The 20,207-nt window shown below is 34.3% G+C and overlaps 1 protein-coding gene across 2 annotated transcripts in view; it reads left to right on the top strand.

The window, feature by feature from the left end:
• The window catches only part of nos1 (nitric oxide synthase 1 (neuronal)), a 141,801-nt gene that overhangs the window by 119,658 nt on the left and 1,936 nt on the right, over positions 1 to 20,207 (top strand). The window contains exons 25-29 of one of the 2 annotated variants that reach the window (XM_056457385.1): positions 704 to 825; positions 2,657 to 2,805; positions 4,299 to 4,493; positions 8,514 to 8,632; positions 17,270 to 20,207. The exon at positions 17,270 to 20,207 is cut by the window's right edge and continues 1,936 nt beyond it. In XM_056457385.1, the coding sequence (XP_056313360.1) occupies positions 704 to 825; positions 2,657 to 2,805; positions 4,299 to 4,493; positions 8,514 to 8,632; positions 17,270 to 17,285 (601 nt within the window). In that variant the 3' untranslated portion in view covers positions 17,286 to 20,207. Of the gene's footprint in view, positions 1 to 703; positions 826 to 2,656; positions 2,806 to 4,298; positions 4,494 to 8,513; positions 8,637 to 17,269 lie in introns of those variants that run through there. The other variant, XM_056457386.1, reaches the window with a different exon arrangement.

The following is a 20,207-nucleotide window of genomic DNA, read 5'->3' as shown; positions in this document are numbered from 1 at the left end:
CAAAACTAGATTTCTGCTAAATGTTTTCTGAGACTATCTCGGTGTCCTCACCCTCACCGTCAGAGGCACTTTCTCAAAAACAACCTTCCCAAACTAAAACTGTAACAGCTGCTGAATAATTTGGTCTACATTCACAGTTTAGGTATCTTTGTAAAGAAGACACTTTGGATTTTACTATCCATCATCTAGAGCAGTGTTTCTCAACCTTGTTCCTGCAGGACCACCAACACTGCATGTTTTAGATGTCTCCTTTGTCTGCCACGGCCATTACAGGTCTTTCAGTCTCTGCTAATGAGCTGATGATCTGAATCAGTTGTGTTTGGTTAAGGAGACACTGAAAATGTGCAGAGCTGGTGGTCCTCCAGGAACATGGTTGAGAAACACTGAGTTTATAATGCTCTAAGCGAAAAAAGTTATAGATGCTTAAGTGATATAGAAAAAAATTGCAATGCACAGAAAAATTTTGTTTTATTGATGCATATAAGTCAGAGTTATACAGTGTCAAACATAAAAAATCACAAGTTGTTCCAGTCTATCAGCAGAAAACAAAATGAGTTGAATCAAACTAAAATTATATATTCTTGCATTAAAAACAATATTTATGGCAAAACACCAATGAAGAAAAATATAATGTAAATACGCTTCTCCAATTTGTCCACTGAGGAGTTTTTGATGGATTCAGAGGATGTGTTTTGTGTTTTAGGGCTCCATCCTTCCGTATGCCAAAAGACAGCCAGGTTCCTTGCATTCTGATTGGTCCTGGCACTGGAATTGCTCCATTCAGAGCCTTCTGGCAACAGAGACAGTACGATGTTGAAAATAAAGGTAAGGTTTGATTGCTTCTAAATCTGAGCCGTTTCAGTTTACAGTTCTGAGAAATATTCTTTTGTTGTTGATGTAACTTTTGTACAAGAACTCTTTTTCTTTTTTATTTGTTTTAATTGCTTTCCGCTCTGATCTGAAAAGATATAAAATTATTATTTATTTATTTATTTCAAACTAAATACATTTGCTTGTTTATCTGTTTATGGAATATTATTTTCCATAATAGTTAGAAATTATTAATAAAGAAAGTGGCATAACATTTTATGAATTCACTTTTTTAGTTTTTTTGCATAAAAGTAGGCAAATGTTATATTTGTTAACTAGTGCAATATTGTATTTTCATTAATATCATTTATTTATTTAGTCTATTTTTGTTTTTTTTGACACACTTTTGTAGTATAAAAATAAGCTAAATGTTAATTTTATTATTAATGCTTTATTATTTATTTTATTTACATTACATTTATTTACATTATATTTATATAAATATTAACTAAATATTATATTTGTTTATTAATGCAATGTTTTCTTTTAATTAATATTATTTATTTAGTGCAGGGATGTCAAACTCAATTCCTGGAGGGCTGCAGCCTGCACAGTTTAGTTCCAACCCTAATTAAACACAGCTGATCAAACTAATTAAGTCTTTCAGTCTTGTTTGAAACCTATACAGGTAAGTGTGTTGAATTCCCTCTAGGAATTGAGTTTGACATCCCTGATTTGATGTATTTTTGTTATTTTTGCCCTCACTTTTGTAGTATAAAGTACGCAAAATGTTATATTTGTTAATGCAATGTTTTAAATTAGTTGATATTAATTATTCATTTATTTAGTGGATTTTTTTGCCACAGTTTTGTAGTATAAAACTAAGCTAAATATTATATTTGTTTAATAATTCAGTGTTTTTACATTAATACGAATTATATATTTATTTAGTGTATTTTTGTTATTTTTTGTTACACTTTTGTAGTTTAAATGGAAGCTAAATATTATATTTGTTTAATATTGCAATGTTTTTTACATTAGGATATATTTATATTTTGATTTATTTAGTGTATTTGGCCACACTTTTGTAGTATAAACGTCAGCAAAATGTTATATTTGTTTTTTAGTGCAATGTTTTCTTTTCACTAATTTTAATTATTTATTTATTTAGTGTATTTTTGTTATTTTTTTGCCACACTTTGTAGTACAAAAGTAAGCTAAATATTATATTTGTTTATTACTGCAATGTCTTCTGTTTATTAATATTATTTATTTAGTGTATTTTTGTTAGTTTCGCCCTCACTTTTGTAGTATAAAGTAATCAAATGTTATATTTGTTTATTTTCAGGTTTTTTTTCACATTTTTGTAGTATAAATGTAAGCAAAAAAATTATAATTGTTTATTAATGCAATGTTTTTGTTTTTTTCATTAATATTTATAATATATTTATTTAGTGTATTTTTGGCCACTCTTTTGTATTAATGCAATGTTTTCTTTTAAATAATGTGAATTATTTGTTTATTTAGTGCACTTTTGTTTTGTTTTTTGCCACACTTTTGTAGTATAAAAGCAAGCAAAATGTTATATTTTTTATTAATACAATTTCTTTATATTTAATATAAATTGTCAATACAATGCAGTTCATTAAATGTATTAATATACATTGATATTAACGTAAGTAAATTAAATATACTTTTTCAAATGTATGGAATTGTATATTTACATTACCTATATCATTCTCTGATTAATTCTTTATTGCACAACTTAATAGCAGGCTGTATGAATATATTTGCACAAACATACTTTGTCAATTTGCATTAAAACATTACACTTTATTCCAATCAGGAATCAAGGCTTGCCCCATGATCTTGGTGTTCGGTTGTCGGCAGTCTCAGATTGACCACATTTACAAGGAACAGACCATCCAGGCCAAGAACAAGGAAGTGTTTAAAGAGCTTTACACCGCATACTCCAGAGAGCCTGGAAGACCAAAGGTTAGGACATAATGCCTGGGCAAATATCAGTGTGGTTGTGTTTCAGATCCCTTTAAACTCCAGCATTAGTCAGGGTTTAGCTGGATTCCCCATGTCAATCATAGAGATCAGTGTGAAAATGACAAATAGGCTTTTTTAAAAATTCAACAAGCAAAGCATTTCTGACTGAATAACAATGGAATAAGTGAAAACTTCAAATATCATGCCGTTTGGTTCTATTTAGTCGCTTATTTCTCCATTTATTATTATTTTTTTCAATTCTAAGTGCAAAAAGTACTCAGTAAAATTTCATAACATTTTTATATTATTAAAATTTTAAATGTTTTATTTAATATTTTTATTTTTCATTTTAATTTACATTTAATTTTTTTTTTTCATTTTATATTTTATTTTACATTTTAATTTTTAATTTTTATGTTATTTTTTATTTATTTTTAATTAAATTTTTTTATTTCCCGTTTAAATTTTTCATTTTATTTTTTATTTTATGATTTTATTTTATATTTTAATTTTTAATTTGATTTTTTAATAAATTTTTTTTATTTAATTGAATAAATTTTTTTTCATTTTTCATTTGCTGTGATGCGATTGTGCTATCCACTACGCCACCGTGCTGCCCATTTTATTTTACATTTTAATTTTTCAATTTATTTATTATTTTATTTATTATTTTATTTTTTATTTTATTTATTTATTTTTTTTCATTTAATTTTTTTTATTTCATTTTTCATTTTGTTTTATTTTGCAATTTTGTTTTATTATATTTTATTTTTTTTTTTTTTTTATATATATTTTTTGTCCAAGTCATGGAAAGTCAGGAATATCACTTTTGTTTCCATTCATCAAAATGTCTTTTTTCACATTGTTTTATGCCTGTTTTTTTTTTTAGCTCCATTTTATTTCTTCCACAGCCATCAACTGGCAATCACTTAAGTCAAATGCAGTCACCAGACTGTACCTGTTAATTAAAGCTAACATGCCAGGATAATATACTTTTTAGTAGCTTTGGCTTCAAAATGACCACTACAAAGATGACAAAAGTAGACGACAGGAAACATGAATGTAAACTACTACAGAGCTAATATTTATTAGAGATGCAGCACTTCAAAGCCACACAAACATTAAGTGCCTCAACTTTTTTTAGATAAATTTTCCATTGTTCTCATATTGACTATTAAAGTGCTGCAAATTAATATTCAAGTTAATACCATTTTAATAATTTGCAAAGCACAACAGCGACCTGTTTTTACATTTATTTACATCATGAAAATTCTGCTTTTTAGTCAGTGAAAGTCAGGGAAAAGAATATTATATTTTTTCTTTGATTGTGAACCCTGTAATAATATGAAATCCGTCTTTGCACCATGCACACTATAGTCTTTTGCCTTATTTTGTTTTCTAAATAACAGTATTTTGTAATAAACATTTACAAACTTTACTTCAGTGTGTGGTATAAATGTCTAAAGGCTTGTTTGGTGCGTTTCTTTTCTCAGAAATACGTTCAGGATGTACTCCGCGAGCAGCTGTCTGAAACAGTGTACAAGTGTCTAAGAGAAGAAGGAGGGCACATCTATGTCTGCGGGGATGTCACCATGGCTGGAGATGTCCTGAAAACCGTCCAGCAGATCTTTAAACTGCACGGAAACATGTCTCTGGAGGACGCCGGCTTCTATATCAGCAAACTACGGGTTAGATTATAGTTTTTTCATTCATTCATTCATTCATTCATTTTCTTTTCGGTTTAGTCCCTTTATTAATCTGGGGTCGCCCACAGCAGAATGAACCGCCAACTTATCCAGCACATGTTTTATGCAGCGGATGCCCTTCCAGCCGCAACCCATCTCTGGGAAACATCCATACACACTCACTCACACTTATACACTATGGACAATTTAGCCTTCCCAATTCACCTGTACCGCATGTATTTGGACTGTGGGGGAAACCGGAGCACCCGGAGGAAACTCACGCAAAGGCTGGAAGAACACGCAAACTCCACACAGAAATGCCAACTGACACAGCCTAGGCTCGAACCAGCGACCTTCTTGCTGTGAGGAATTTAATAATTCAATTCAATTAATCTTTATTTCTATAGCACTTTTACAATGTAAATTGGGTCAAAGCAGCTTAACATAGAAGTTCTAGTAAATTGAATCTTGGTGAAAGTCCTAATACTGAAGAGCAAATCCATCGATGCGCAGCTCCACAAGTCCCAAACCAAGCAAGCCAGCAATTGATGAAAATGAAGGAAAAATACTAAAGTCAGTGATGCTGTTTGGCCATTCATACGATATTGTGCTTTTTTTTTACACTTTAGGAAGATATTTTGAAGAATGTTAAAAAACTGGTAGCCACTGACATTGACAAAACCACAATATAGAAGTCGATGACAACTGGTTTCCAACATTCTTCAAAATATCTTATATATTTAACAGAAAGAAGAAACTTAAAGAGGTTTGAAGAAATGGAGGGGGAATACATGATAACCTAATTTAACAGAAATTGGGCAAACTATCGCTTGTTTGCTACATTTATTCAGTAAAACCATACTCAAATAAATTTGAATTATACCATCCATGAATGAAATTTCATATATAGAAGTACAGGTGACATTAATTTTGTAAGAACAGAAAATTTAGAACATGAAACATTTACTGTAGTTAATTGTAATCAATACAGAGTCATTCTTGCAGGGTTTATACGGTCATGGAAAACCTGGAAAAGTCATGGAATTTTGATATAGCATTTTCCAGGCCTGGAAAAGTTTTGGAAAAACAGAAAAACCCACAAAGTTTTGGAAAAGTCATGGAAATTAGTTTAACAAATATCTGTATTGAATTTAGGGCTGCGCGATAATGGAAAAATCTGACTACCATATTTTGTATCTCTGTGATATACTGTATATTGCGATGTGAATACAATTTCACCAGATGATTTAACAAATTTATTTGGATTGATTGGGGGGATTTTGTAGAGGAGTGAATCTCGAATAATATATAACAAATAAATTACAAAGGTAGATAAATAAAATATAGTAAAGATAAAGGTGAATTATAGTTTTCAGGTATTCACTATTCAGGTACAGATATTGAATAATCATCACTGCATAGTCTTCATTGTATATTATTTAAGCTTTATTAAAGTTACAAAAAATTTCTTGTGGCCGGATGTTTTAAAATTTGAAATATTGAAACGTTCACACAGTCACAGGCCTTAAAGGCACAGTTTACTCAAAGATTAAAATGTACTCACTATTTACTCACCCTTCACTTGTTTCAATACAATAGGAGTTATTCAATCATATTCTTTTGCTGTCATTTGAAAAAAAAAAAAAAAAAAACAAGTGAAGGGTGTAATGAAAATGGTTAGTAATTTTTGGGTGAACTGTCTCTTTAATGATTGAACTCTTTGTTTAAACTATATGCCCAACATTGCATACCCTGCGATGTGACTATTGCGGATGCACACATAGCGATATCAATGCTGAAACGATCTATTGGGGAGCCCTAACTTGAATATAGGTTAGTTGTCTTTACTTACTTTTGTCCTTGGCCAAAAACTTGCTCCCACATTGTTAGTGCTGTGTAAGCATTATCAAAATCAATTTTACATAGAAATAAAAGCAAATTTAAACAAAATAGATTGTTGCGTGTTCTATGATATGCTGTAATAAATTTGAACATCATTGTTTTTCATAATATTTACCATGTTTATGTAGAAATTACGTTATGAAAATGTACTTTAAAGTTATGGGAAAGTCATGGAATTTTAGTTGTAAAAATGAGTCAAAATGTTCTTGTTTTGTAAAAGTATTTTTACAAAAGAAAAACATTAAATAATGCTATCAAGTAGTTAATTCAGCATTGCTCTATGGGTCTGGCATTGTTTGATTTATTTATCTACAGTATGTCAGTGACATTTATTTATTTATTTACTTGTATTTATTGATTGATTGATTTATGTAGTGGCATTCCAACACTTTGCAAAATAGAAAAAGGGTAATGTTACCTGTTTTTACATCATTCTTTTATGAGCAACAAAGTGTGTTTGCTGGGTAAAACTTTGTGGAGTTGATTTAATACTATGCATACAGTGTTTTTAATGCATTTTCAATGCAGTTTCACTGCAGTTAGTAACTTTTTTATTTAGTGGCTAATTCATATGAATTTGTAAGATCTCATTTGTACATTTTATTATGATTTGATCTCCAACAAATGCCGGTTGGGTTTAGAGGCATGCCTGCTCTTAAAAACATCATGGTTTTGTTTGAATTAGCCATTTTTAAGACAGTAAGTAAAAGATTTGTGTTTCCTCATGAAATCAGACTGGTGTTTTAGATGCAAAATTAAATGCTTTGCCATGCTTGGTTAGTTTAGTTTGTAGAATTTGTTTTCAGTAAATTCATGATATTGTGACATGATATGTTGCCAAACTGCACCACAATGGAATTCAGAAGCAGTGTTTATTGATATACACTACCTGACAAAAGTCATGTTGACAATCTCAGTTGTAAGAGCAGCAATTAATAACTCGACTTCTTGTTGATCATTTGGTAAAGTGGCAGAAGGTAGATTTTTCCAATGAATCATTTGCTGAACTGCATCCAAATCATCACAAATACTGCAGAAGACCTGATTGAACCCGGATGGACCCAAGATTCTCACAGAACTCAGTCAAGTTTGGTAAATGTAAAATCATGGTTTAGGGTTACATTCAGTATGGGGGCATGCGAGTGATCTGCAGAGTGGATGGTAACATCAACAGCCTGAGGTATCAAGACATTTGTGCTGCCCATTACATTACAAACCACAGGAGAGGGCAAATTCTTCAGCAGGATAGCGCTCCTCCTCATACTTCAGCCTCCACATCAAAGTTCCTGAAAGCAAAGAAGGTCAAGGTGCTCCAAGATTGGCCAGCCCAGTCACCAGACATCAACATTATTGAGAATGTCTGGGGTAAGATGGAGGAGGCATTGGAGATAAAGTCGAAGAATCTTGATGAACTCAGGGAGTCCTGCAAGAACGCTTTCTTTGCCATTCCAGATGACTTTATTAATAAGTTATTTGAGTCATTGCAGAGATGTATGGATGCCGTCCTCCAAGCTCATGGGAGTCATACACAATATTCATTCTTTTTCCACTGCACCATGACTTTATATTCTATACTGTACATTATTTCTGTTAAGTGACAAGACTTTTGTTTAAGCAAAGTCAGATCTTACTGTCGTAATTAAATAATAATAAATCAAGGCATGATCATATTTTATTTTGGTAAAATAAGCGTAATCTAGAGGCCTCTCATATAAGCCACTTCTGATACCAAATGATCAACTAGAACTCAAGTTATTATTTATTGTTCCTAAAACTTGGATAGGCGACAAGACTTTGTCAGGTAGTGTATAGTAGTCACCATGTGAAGTGATTTAAAAAAAGTTCATGAAAATTGTCATAAACTATTGAAAAACACCCATTCGTGTCTTACGACAATTTAAAGAAATACTGACTACTTTATATTCTTTGGGCTAAAAAAATACCCATTTTCATGCTTAAACAGCAACATTGCACAAATAAAAAGTATAAGTCAAAATGTACTTTTTTACTAAGATGTATTTGTGTACTGCTGTAGACAAATTGTTTATCATTACTTCACATTAACTAAAGTGTTACTGGCAAATACATGATGATCTGAGAATCTACTTTTTCTCATTGAAGGATGAGAACCGATACCACGAGGACATTTTCGGTGTAACCCTGCGCACTTACGAGGTCACCAACCGTCTGAGGTCAGAGTCCATCGCGTACATCGAGGAGAGCAAGAAAGATATAGATGAGTAAGTCCTGCCTTCCTCTAATTTTGACCTGCCATTGGTGATCCTTGTTTGTGTATAGAAAGGTAAATGTAGTGTTCAGGGTCACACTTTCGGCATGGTTCAGAATAGGATATGGTTCGTAAAAAAAAAAACAGGATGCTATCAAATAGATAAGTAAAAAAAAAACAACTTCAAGCAAAAGCAAAACTGAATACAATATAGTAAAGATGCTACTAAAATAAAGTGTTTTTCAGGGATCTAACAGGAGTTTTCAGGTACAAAAGCTGAAAAATAAAATACAATATAAGGGCTCATTAACAACAAACAGTCCAAAACACGAGACACAAAAGTTCAGAATGGTTTGGAAAAAACACACATTGTTAACAGTTTCATTTAGTTCCTTACTGGCAGCAGTTTGCAGTAACACTGCAAAAGAAGCTACAAGTAGGCGCGGCCAACCGTTGCCAATTTGTTCGCGCGTCATTGCACTTATGGCGGGATACCAAACAAGGGCAAAGAGGCGGAGAGTGAGTGGAGCTACAGACACCTGCTGGCACTTTGCTTAGACCTGGCAGACAGACTTTACTTTGAGAAAAACGCTTGATACTTTATTACCTGCAACTCGTTTGTGTTCTGACCACATGTGCTTGGCTGTACACTATATCAATAAAGTGTTTAGACTTTCAAAAACACTATAGTAATACATTGAGCCACAAAGCATTGCTCTTATGATGGGTCTTTACGGGTCTAAAGAAAAATATTAATGATAAATGATCTTAAATAAAACAAATACATTTATAGAGATGGTGTATAAGTATAAAACTTTACTCACATGGGAAACGGAGGCCACGTGAATGGTTTGTGAGCACAATTAAATGCACACAGCATCCCATATCATCTGATAATTGTAAGAAATAATTCCAAAAGACAGCTGACTGTCTTTGAGGAGAAGTGACGGCGACCAGCGAGACCTAGCTGTCACTCAAGTGGCCACGCCCTTAATTATGCAAACTTAATATAACCTAATATAAAGAAAATGGATGAGTTATAAAAAAAATTCAACCCCCTCACAGTTGTTATGGAGGGTAATAATAGCTATAAGAACCAAAATCGTTCTTTGTACCAGGCTGTAAACACCTTTTTTCTGCTGTAAAGTTGGCCATTCTAACAGTGGGCTCAATTGCAATTTGCTCTATTATGGAGCCAGGACTAGCGGAATTTTGATGAATTGTAGTTTCAGTTACTTCCGTATTGGCTTCCCGAGGGAGAGCGGGAAGCTGCTGCTTGGTTTAATATCATTCGATATCAATAATTATACAATATTTTTAACAATACATTTAGGAAATTAGGATTTTAAAAATTTAACCACCTTATTTTAATTTACAAACATTACTACGACAAATAGTTTTAATATTCAAAAGCAAAAATATTTACATAAAATATCTCATCTCTTTATAATAAAAAAAAATATAAGTGTTAAAGAGACTCTTAAACTTGATAAATAAAATGTTACAAAGTGTGTGCAATGGGAAAGGTAGATTAACATCTGTAAGGTGTGAATAATAATGATACAGTAAACCTCAAACTCTGTGAACAAAACAAAATATGATAATCAAATCTGAACTTTCAAGTAAAGGAACCAACCATCATTATTCAAATACACACTGCAACATTACAAATTGTGAAGGTGGATGACTACATTACCCCAAAGCTAAAATCTAGCTTTGAGGTGCTACTGGCTGGGATGCACAAGAAAAGAAACCAAAAAGCCACTCTGGTGACATCTTTTTTTATTTACAATCACCTCACTGCTGCTATACTGCACTCAGTTCCGCATGTGTTATTATTCTGACCTGAAGTGACAAGTGTAAGCGCATGTTTTATTTGTCTGAGGTAATCAGTCTGCTGTTATTACTGAAATGGGTATATTTTTACAAAGTGTGAAGCAGATTAGTTAGTTCACTTGGATGAATTGAGGTGTGCTCATGGCATTCGAAAAAGTTCATATGTTTTTCAACTAGGTGTACCTGGAAAATGCGCATGCGTTACCTGCACGCCGCTTGCACTCCCATGTGTGCATCGTGCAAGTCGCGCACGCTTCCATTGGAAACTGACACCCTAAGCTTATTGGCATTGCTTCCAAAGCGCACACTCATCAGCCACATTTTAATAAAACTATATCACTTCGCACTGAAACTACATATCAAACCTTTTTTTATTATCGATATTGACAATGGTGTTCGGTCAATAAATACAGAGTTCATCACTGAATTACTGAATGACATTTAAATGTCAGGACACACCAGGTCGACGATTAAATGTTGGGCTTTATTGGGTCGTTGGTCAGAATCAGGCTAGTTGGTTTGGTGTGTTTTACAAGTTGTCTCTCGTCAGGTTAGCATTGTAATAAGTTGACCCAATTCAGCTGAAGAGAGCACTCTGATTGGGTATTCAGCAACAAATCAGATCATGAGAACTAACACTGTGACGTACTCAAGTCAAAGACAAAGACTCAAGAACAAACACAAAGAAGCCAGCTGTAGTTTCGCTACATTTCTCAAATATTTGCAAATATGGTATATTAGGTAGCACTGTCGCCTCACAGCAAGAAGGTCGCTGGTTCGAGCCTTGGCTGGGTCAGCTGGCATTTCTGTGTGGAGTTTGCATGTTCTCCCTGTGTTGGCGTGGGGTTCCTGCTGGTCCTCCGGTTTCCACCACAGCCCAAAGACATGTGCTATAGGTGAATTGAATAAGCTAAATTGTCTGTAGTGTATGTGTGTGAATGAGTGTTTCCTAGTGATGGGTTGCAGCTGAAAGGGCATCCGCTGCGTAAAACATGTGCTGGATAAGTTGGCGGTTCATTCCGTTCATTTGGTGGAATGAGAAAACAGACTACTGCCCCCTGCAGGAAGGCACAGAAAGTGCACTCTCTTTTCAGACCATTTGGTGTTTTCATGTGCAGCTTTTAGGTCCAAATGAGATCCGACAACACAGTTGGTTTTCGTTAGCACTAGTTGTTTGGTGTCAGCTTGAGATGTCCCAAGCCCTAAGACAAAGACTAAAACAAAATCCAAATTTGCTGTCAAAATGAAGTCTTTAGGAGGGCCTTAGATAACAGTAGATACAGCCTCAGTGAACGCCAGCAGGATACACAGAGGCGAGAGGAGGCTGCAGAGTAACAGGATTAGTGTGAGGAGAGCGACTGTGCTTCTGTGTTTGCGCTCTCACAGATAAGAGCTTGTTCATAACACACTCGCCATGAGAGCGACAAGTGCTTTAACCGTAGCACACTATAAACTGGCCGGCGCTCCTGTGAGAGGTGTCACTTCTTTTTCGTGTTTTATGATGACAGTCCTTGTGCTGGAGGACGAGAGGTTCTTTTCAGTCTGGAAATATTGAGTAAATAAATATATTGCGGTGTAAATATTGTCATGAAAGGTACACTCATGGTGAAATGTGAGTGTTATTCAATTAGCAAAGCACGAAAGGTGGGTATTTTTGAGATGTTGATTGCTTGGTATTTAATGGATGTGATATGCAGATTAATTAATCAAATTCATCATAATTACAGCCCACATTTGTTTATGTGGAATGTAAAATTGGCATGAAATACAGAACTATTTTAAAAGTTTTAAAAGATCCGTTTAGGCTTGTCAAAAGCTGCATTTATTTGATTGGAAATGCAGTAACATTGTTAAACTATTATTATGATTTTAAATCATTTGAATATATAAAAATGTTATTTATTTCTGTAATGCAAAGCTGAATCTGCAGCATAGTTACTCCAATATTCAGCATTACATGGTACTTTAGAAATCATGTCAATATGCTCAAATATTTGTTTTTATTTTGGTCTTTTGTATGACAAAACAAATTAAATATTGAGATATCTCATCCCTTTACAGCTTGTTCATTAACTAAATTAACAAAACAAGAAAAGTAAATATATAAGTACATAAATACCAAATGAAGTACAGTTGATGCATAAGTACATAGCATCAAAGAATAACTGCATGCAGATGGAAAAAATTTACTAATTAATAACAATGAAAAAAAAGAATAATAAAAAATAACCTTAAAATAAAATGGCAAAAATTACGGGTTCCCAGCACTACGTGCAATAGACTGGACTTTGATACTGTCATGATCACCGGCGATCTAACATCCAGAGATCGCTGGTTAACACTCACATTCACACAAACTACAAATCCACCACGTTATGGACTACAACACCCAGTCATGCAACAAACACGCAACTGGTTCCAGATCATGACTGATTACACTCCCACAGCAAAAGCTGCTCAAGAACTGATTAATGCACTACATAAGCAGCACAAACACACACAATGGGGCTCTTCTGTAATGGTGATGTGACTCTGACAACAAGGATGAGGATCCAAATGCAGGTTTATTAGAATGGTCAGGCAAGCAATGATCAACACAGGAGCAAACAGATGTATAAGGGCAATCAATAGACGTAGTCAAGTGAGCAGGCAGATGGTCACAAGGCAGGCAGCAGACAACTTAAAACATACAAGGCGAGGGTCAAAAACACAGCAAAGCAAGACAAAGGTAAACGCGTTGTAGTGTCACTAGAACAGATAACAAGACTCAGCCCCATTGTGTTTCAAGAGTTCATACTTAGCTGATAAAGAATGTTTGGCATGCTTTCCCAGGAGAGAACCCTGAGCTTATAAGATCCTCGACTCCGGGGCTCCCTCCTGTTGCAAGGCGAGAGGGAAGATCTCGAAAACTCCACTGTCATGGTGGCTGAGCAGATAGTAGTTGCTTTTTAAAGAAGTACTTGGTAGGAGCATGTCTATGGTGTTGATTTGGATTAGTCAATAAACTTGGGTTGCATGTTTTTGGACGTGGTAGGAAACCAGAGGACCCGGGGGGAAACCTACATGAGCACAGGGAGAACGTGCAAACTCTGCACAGATAGTCAGCTGGTTTTGTAAAGACTGGAACCAGAGACGTTCTTGCTGTGAGGCAACAGTGCACTGGGCAACCGTGCCACCCATCTAGGAAGGAGGAGGAGTAGGGGTGGAAGGGGGGATTTTTCAAAACGAATATGCTGTAATAACCTAGGGTATTTATAGTAGCTTAGGAATCATCTGATTGGTGCGTTGTAAATTGGATAATGCGGGTCCAGCCGCAAGCAATCATAAGCACGTGATCCTCTTGAAATTAGTTTATGAATAAACTTCACATGTTTGTGCTGCTTATGTAGTGCATTAATAAGTCTTTAAGCAGCTTTAGCTGTGGGAGTGTAATCAGTCATGATCTGGAACTGGTTGTGTGTGTGTGTTGCATGACTGGGTGTTGTAGTCCATAACATGGCGGATTTGTAGTTCGTATAAATGTGAGTGTTTACCAGTGATCTCTGGATGTTAGATCGCCGGTGATCATGACAGATATAGTCCAGAAAGTGATTGTTATTTTCAATACAGAAATCAGATCTGCTAATGTGTTTTTTTTTTTATTCTTTGCAATCTGCCACTTATAAACAATTTGATGCATCTTTGTTAAATACAATTACTTATTTCTATTAGAAATTAAAGAAAAATCTTACTGACGCCAAACTTTTAAAAAGATTGTGTATAAATAAATAAATAAATAAATTAATTAATTAATTAATTAATTAATTAATAAAAAAACAAATATGCATTAACAGAAAATGTAATAAAAATTTAAGAACATCATGGTGAAATGGATCAGTTATTTTATTTTTGGTCATTAATTATATATTTTAATTAGGGATGTATGATATGAAAATTTTTACCAATAACCAATAATTCAGTTCTTCTCATGCCTGATACCGATTCAGTTAACTAGTAAGTAAATATTTGTATCAACTTTATATTAAAATTTTAATCAAATCTGCAGTTTATGAACACAATAGAATAGAAAATCTACAATCCACATATGAAATTCTATACTTTTTAAATCATGCTTTTCAAAAATATTATAAATAAAATGCATTGTCATGTATCACATGCAAAATGCATTGACACTAATGTGCATCCTTAACAAAAAGAGTATAGCTGAAAGTTCTGTATTTCTGTAGTTTAACAAAATTCTGAGGAATGAGGAAGGTCTAGATATTTAAGTTAAATGTTGAAAGGAGCTAAATGTAGCTAGATGACATGCTTCAATTTGCATATTCTTGACGTTATCACATCCAACTGTTTCTGTTTGTTTAATAGTCTATGGCTTGGTAGTTAGTGGTATATACAGTTGAAGTCAGAATAGTTAGCCCCCCTGAATTATTAGCCCCCTGTTTATTTTTCCCCAATTTCTGTTTAACGGAGAGATTTTTTTCAACACATTTCTAAACATAATAGTTTTAATAACCAATTTATAATAACCGATTTATTTCATCTTTGCCATCATGACAGTAAATATTAATTGACTAGATATTTTTCAAGACACTTCTATACAGCTTAAAGTGACATTTAAAGATTTAACGAGGTTAACTAAAGGCTTAACTAGGTTAACTAGCCAGGTTAAGGTAATTAGGCAAGTTATTGTATACTGATAGTTTGTTCTGTAGACGGGAAAAAAAATTGCTTAAAAAAGCTAATAATTTTAACCTTAAAATGTTTTTAAAAAAAAGAAAAACTGCTTTAATTCTAGCTGAAAAAATAAAGCAAATAAGACTTTTTCTAGAAGAAAAAATATTATCAGACATACTGTGAAATTTTCCTTGCTCTGTTAAACATAATTTGGGAAATATTAAAAAAAGAAAAACAATTCAAACCGGGGCTAATAATTCTGACCTCAACTGCATATGTGCACTGCACTTTATATATGCATGTAAGTTTGATTAAAGTTATTGTTTGAATACAGTATATCATGTAGATGTGCAGTGTATTTACAGCAACCTCTCAAACATAATAAACCAATAAAGTTGCTAAATTTGTCGCTAGTCGCTTTTTAAAAAAATTGTTGCTAGGGAGGTTTGAAAAGTCTGACAGATGATAACTTAATGAGCACGCAACAAAGTTCTAAAGGTCCAGTCACTTGCACTGAGAAAACGGATTCATTGATTTACCAGCAAGTGCACTTTATCACATGTCGTAATCAGAGAGTATTTATTTATCAGATCGATAATAATGATGTTATTTTAATCCATATCACTAAAAATTATAATTTATTTGTCGGTAGTTTATCCAAAACAGGCTCATTGTGAAAACGTAGCTTCATCAACATTTCTGGAGAGTGCAAATTATGTAGCCTGAGCTACATATGGCTGCATTTCATCAATAAAGCGAATGCTACGGGGCGGTATGATGCCGCCGATGGCTTCTGTTTCTTTTCGCGCAACCAGCCGACCGCTTACCTCCATGTGGACGGCTTTTCCACTGTTACCAGTTTGCTCGCCATGTACGTTGGTGGACTTGAAACGCAGAGAGTTGACTGTGACGATGGGGTTTGAGTCCGGCAAAGAACGGTTCTAAAAAGCAGCTAAAACAAAAAGCAAAAAATAAAATAAAGTGGTAAATAACAGGGCGAGAGGGGGTAAGATCTGAAAAATGGGGTAAAAATCAGGCAGCCGCAAGGGCTTTTCTTTTCAGAATTGCTTTCGAAAACCCTACCTTTACATTATGTTATACTAACTGTTGTGTTACACTAAAACATAGCTCCAGAAATGTAGACCACGGTACATATCAATAATATACCTGGGTTGAATTTATCTGTCCAATAAATTTCATGCAGCTCTAATTTCATAGTCTATACCAGTGTTTCCCAACCCTGTTCCTGAAGGCACACCAACAGTACACATTTTCAACCTCTCCCTAATCAAACACACCTGAATCAACTTATCATAACATCAGAAGAGACTCCAACACCTGAAGTTAATGAGTCAGAAAAGGGAGACATCCAAAATATGTACTGTTGGTGTGCCTCCAGGAACAGGGTTGGGAAACACTGGTCTATACTTTACTGTTAATTACAAACTTGTTTTCTTATAAAAAAGTATATTTGGAAATGTATGGATAAGAACAATAATTATGTTTTAGTTTTACAGATATTACTATGACATTTCTTAACATGTTTGTTGTTGTCTACTTTGTTTATTTGTTGGAAAGCTATTGTCACGAGGTGGGGAGTCACAAAACACAAAAATCCAAGTGCAGCAATTTATTTTGACAAAAACAAGGGTTCCTAATCTAGCACAGGAACTACAAACAAGATACAAAAATCTAGAACTGAGACCAGACAAAAGAACTAACAAAAAATCCCAAAATAGGCGACTACAAAAACAGGGTAGGAATGTTAACAAAAAAACCAACAAGAATCCAAGATTAAGCAAATACAAAACTAGAAAACCAAACAAACATACCAGGCATGAGGTGCTAACAAAATCCTAAGGCAACTAAAACACAAGACAAAAGGGTTTATGAAGACAGGGCTAAATTAACAAACAAGAAACAGCTGAAACAGAATACAATCAGAAGTGCAAAGGATTGTAGGAAATGAAGTTGAACTACAAAACATGCTAGTGCCCTCAAGTGTCCAAAAGAGGGCACTGCAACATGTGACAGCTATATAAAGTTAGAATTGTGCTACATATAAATTGTCATTGTCATTGTAAATCTTCTCTGTTTGAATAATGTTTTACACTATCTTTTCTTTTCTTTTGTTTTGCAGGGTGTTTTGCTCATAGTCATCATTTTCAGTCCACGTCGCTGATTTTTGCTCTGGTCAGCCAACCTGAAGCATGATGGGACGCTAACCACGATTTGCGAAAACTGTGCCAAGTTTGTCTGTTCAAAAGCAGTTTCTTCTTTTCTGTTCATTTGAAATGGAATATTTCTATTTTCTTTGCTGGGTCTTGTTTGATGTGCATCTCTATTATCAGAATCTACATTAACACAAGTACCTTTCACTTGAATTTCTGAAAGCACTTTTTTACGTGTCTTTATGCTTTTGTCCTCGATCGCACTTAGTCATGGCCTGCCTTTTTAACGTGTAAGCAAGATCAGTGGCTTTTTCCTGATGTGCAGACATGCATTGATATATTGACTACACTATTAAGAGAGCTTGGCTTGTGAGTTTGAGGGTTATTATGAACATTATGATCTGTTTCGGTAAAGGTCCAAGTTTCTGTTGATGCTAAAAAGAGTGGAAATGTTAGTATTTACTAGAGGTGAGTCGTCTCTAAAGGAATCTAACACAGACAGATAAATGAACTGACTGGAAAACTGCACAATTCTCACTGATTTCACACTGTCCTTGGCCCTAAAATTGGCCTCAGATCATTTTTGTTGTGGAAAAGAAGTCAACAAATATTAATTTGTCATCTTTCTTTTTCTTCTTCTGCTAATACCACTGATTATAATATGTTATCTTAAATTAAATGTTATGTTTTTATTTTTATTATTATTACTATTATTCATTCTTTAACTTTTTAAAAGGTCGCCACAGCGGAATGAATCTATTCCAGCATATGTTTTACACAGCGGATGCCCTTCCAGCCACAACCCAGTATTGGGAAACACCCATACACACTAATTCACACACACACTCACACAATTCACCTATAGCGCATGTCTTTGGGCTGTGGTGGAAACCGGAGCACCTGGAGGAAACCCACGCCAACACAGTGGAGAACATGCAAACTTCACACAGAAGCGCTAACTGACCCTCACCGTGTCGCTCGTTGTTGTTATTATTATTATTATTAATAATAATAATATTCATTCATTCATTTTCTTTACGGCTTAGTCCATTTAATAATCTGGGGTCACCACAGCGGAATGAATCGCCAACTATTCCAGCATATGTTTTACACAGCCCTTCCAGCCGCAACCCAGTATTGGGAAACACCCATACACACTAATTCATTCAAACACACACACACACACACACACACACACACACACACACACACACACACACACACACACACACAAGTCACCCATAGCGCATGTCTTTGGGCTGTGGGGGAAACCGGAGCACCCGGAGGAAACCCACGCCAACATGGTGGAGAACATGCAAACTCCACACAGAAACGTCAACTGACCCTCACCGTGTCGCTCATTATTATTATTATTATTATTATTATTATTATTATTATTATTATTATTATTATTATTATTATTATTATTATTATTAATATTCATTCATTCGTTCATTTTCTTTAAGATTTATTAATCAGGGGTCATCACAGCGGAATGAACCGCCCAACTTATCCAGCATATGTTTTACACAGCGGATGCCCTTCCAGCTGCAACCCATCACTGGGAAACACCCATACACACTCATAGACATACATACACTACGGACAATTTAGGTTACCGAATTTACCTATAGCGCATCTCTTTGGGCTTGTGGAGGAAACTCATGCGAATGCAGGGAGAACATGCAAACTCCACACATAAACGGCAACTGACCCAGCCAAGGCTCGAACCAGCGACCTTCTTGCTGTGAGGCGATCGTGCTACCCACTGCGCCACCGTGACGCCAATAATATTAATAACAATAATAATACATTAAATAATTATAATAATATAAGGTATGGGCGCAGATTTTAGAGCACATTTTTAAGTGATCTAATCACTCTTTGCAGAAGATTAATATCACATTTTCAATTGCGCTGATATTTGGGAAAACAAGACTCTTCTATAGCTCACCTGTATCCTCTTCTAATTGTTCAAACAAGCTTAAACAGGGTTGTTTTTGCCCTATATTTTTCGCTTGGTAGTCATTTGGTTTAATTGGTGAGACAGTTTTGTTTCAAGCCCCTTTTTGCTAATACTGCTACTGATTAGACCTGTACAAAAAACACTCTTTATATATTACCATTTTAGAAAGGCACACTGGTTACCAAACCAGAAATGTGGTTAGAAATCCTGGTAACACATTACTTAAAGGGGGTGTTCGGAAGACTGTCATGACATCTTTATAATCAGCATGTGACGCATATCATGAATATGTATGAAATTTTATGCATGCTTATGTCAACTGTTATTAAGTGTCAAAAGCTCAGTTTGTCATCATTTTAAATGCAAAGTTGACATTGCTTGAGATGTCTTTATGACAACTTGGCATAAATAAATCATTACCAGTCTATGACAGGTTTAACTTGACAATACCAAGACAACTTAACTTGTCATAAATCTGTCATAAACATAATTGTCATAATAATTGTCTTGTATATTTTTCTGATCACTTTTTTCAATGGAACAAAGTGAATTTGTCAATAATTTATCATTAAAAGTCTCAATACTACACTGAAAAGTGTTCATTATTTAATTATTTAATGACATTTTAATGACAGAATCCATTTCTACCACAGTAGATGAGGTTAATAAAAATATCAATGACACAATATATAAAATTCATGATACAGTTATAATGGTCTCATGACAAAGGTGTATGAAGTATTTATATCAAGTTGTCATAAGAGTGACATCCCAAACAATGTCATTTGCATTTGAAATGACACAACTGAGTCAATGAGTCTTAATGGCAGCTTAATGCTTCGTTCACACCAGATGCAGATCAATCATCAAGCATGAGTGATTTACATGTTAAGTCAATACAAAGACATGAATAGACATCCCACGAATGATGCGATTCGAGC

Source organism: Danio aesculapii, chromosome 5 (assembly GCF_903798145.1).
Source record: "Danio aesculapii chromosome 5, fDanAes4.1, whole genome shotgun sequence".
Classification (NCBI taxonomy): domain Eukaryota; kingdom Metazoa; phylum Chordata; class Actinopteri; order Cypriniformes; family Danionidae; genus Danio; species Danio aesculapii.
The sequence above is the reverse complement of the archived record's forward strand: the minus strand, read 5'-3'. Positions and strand labels throughout refer to the sequence as shown.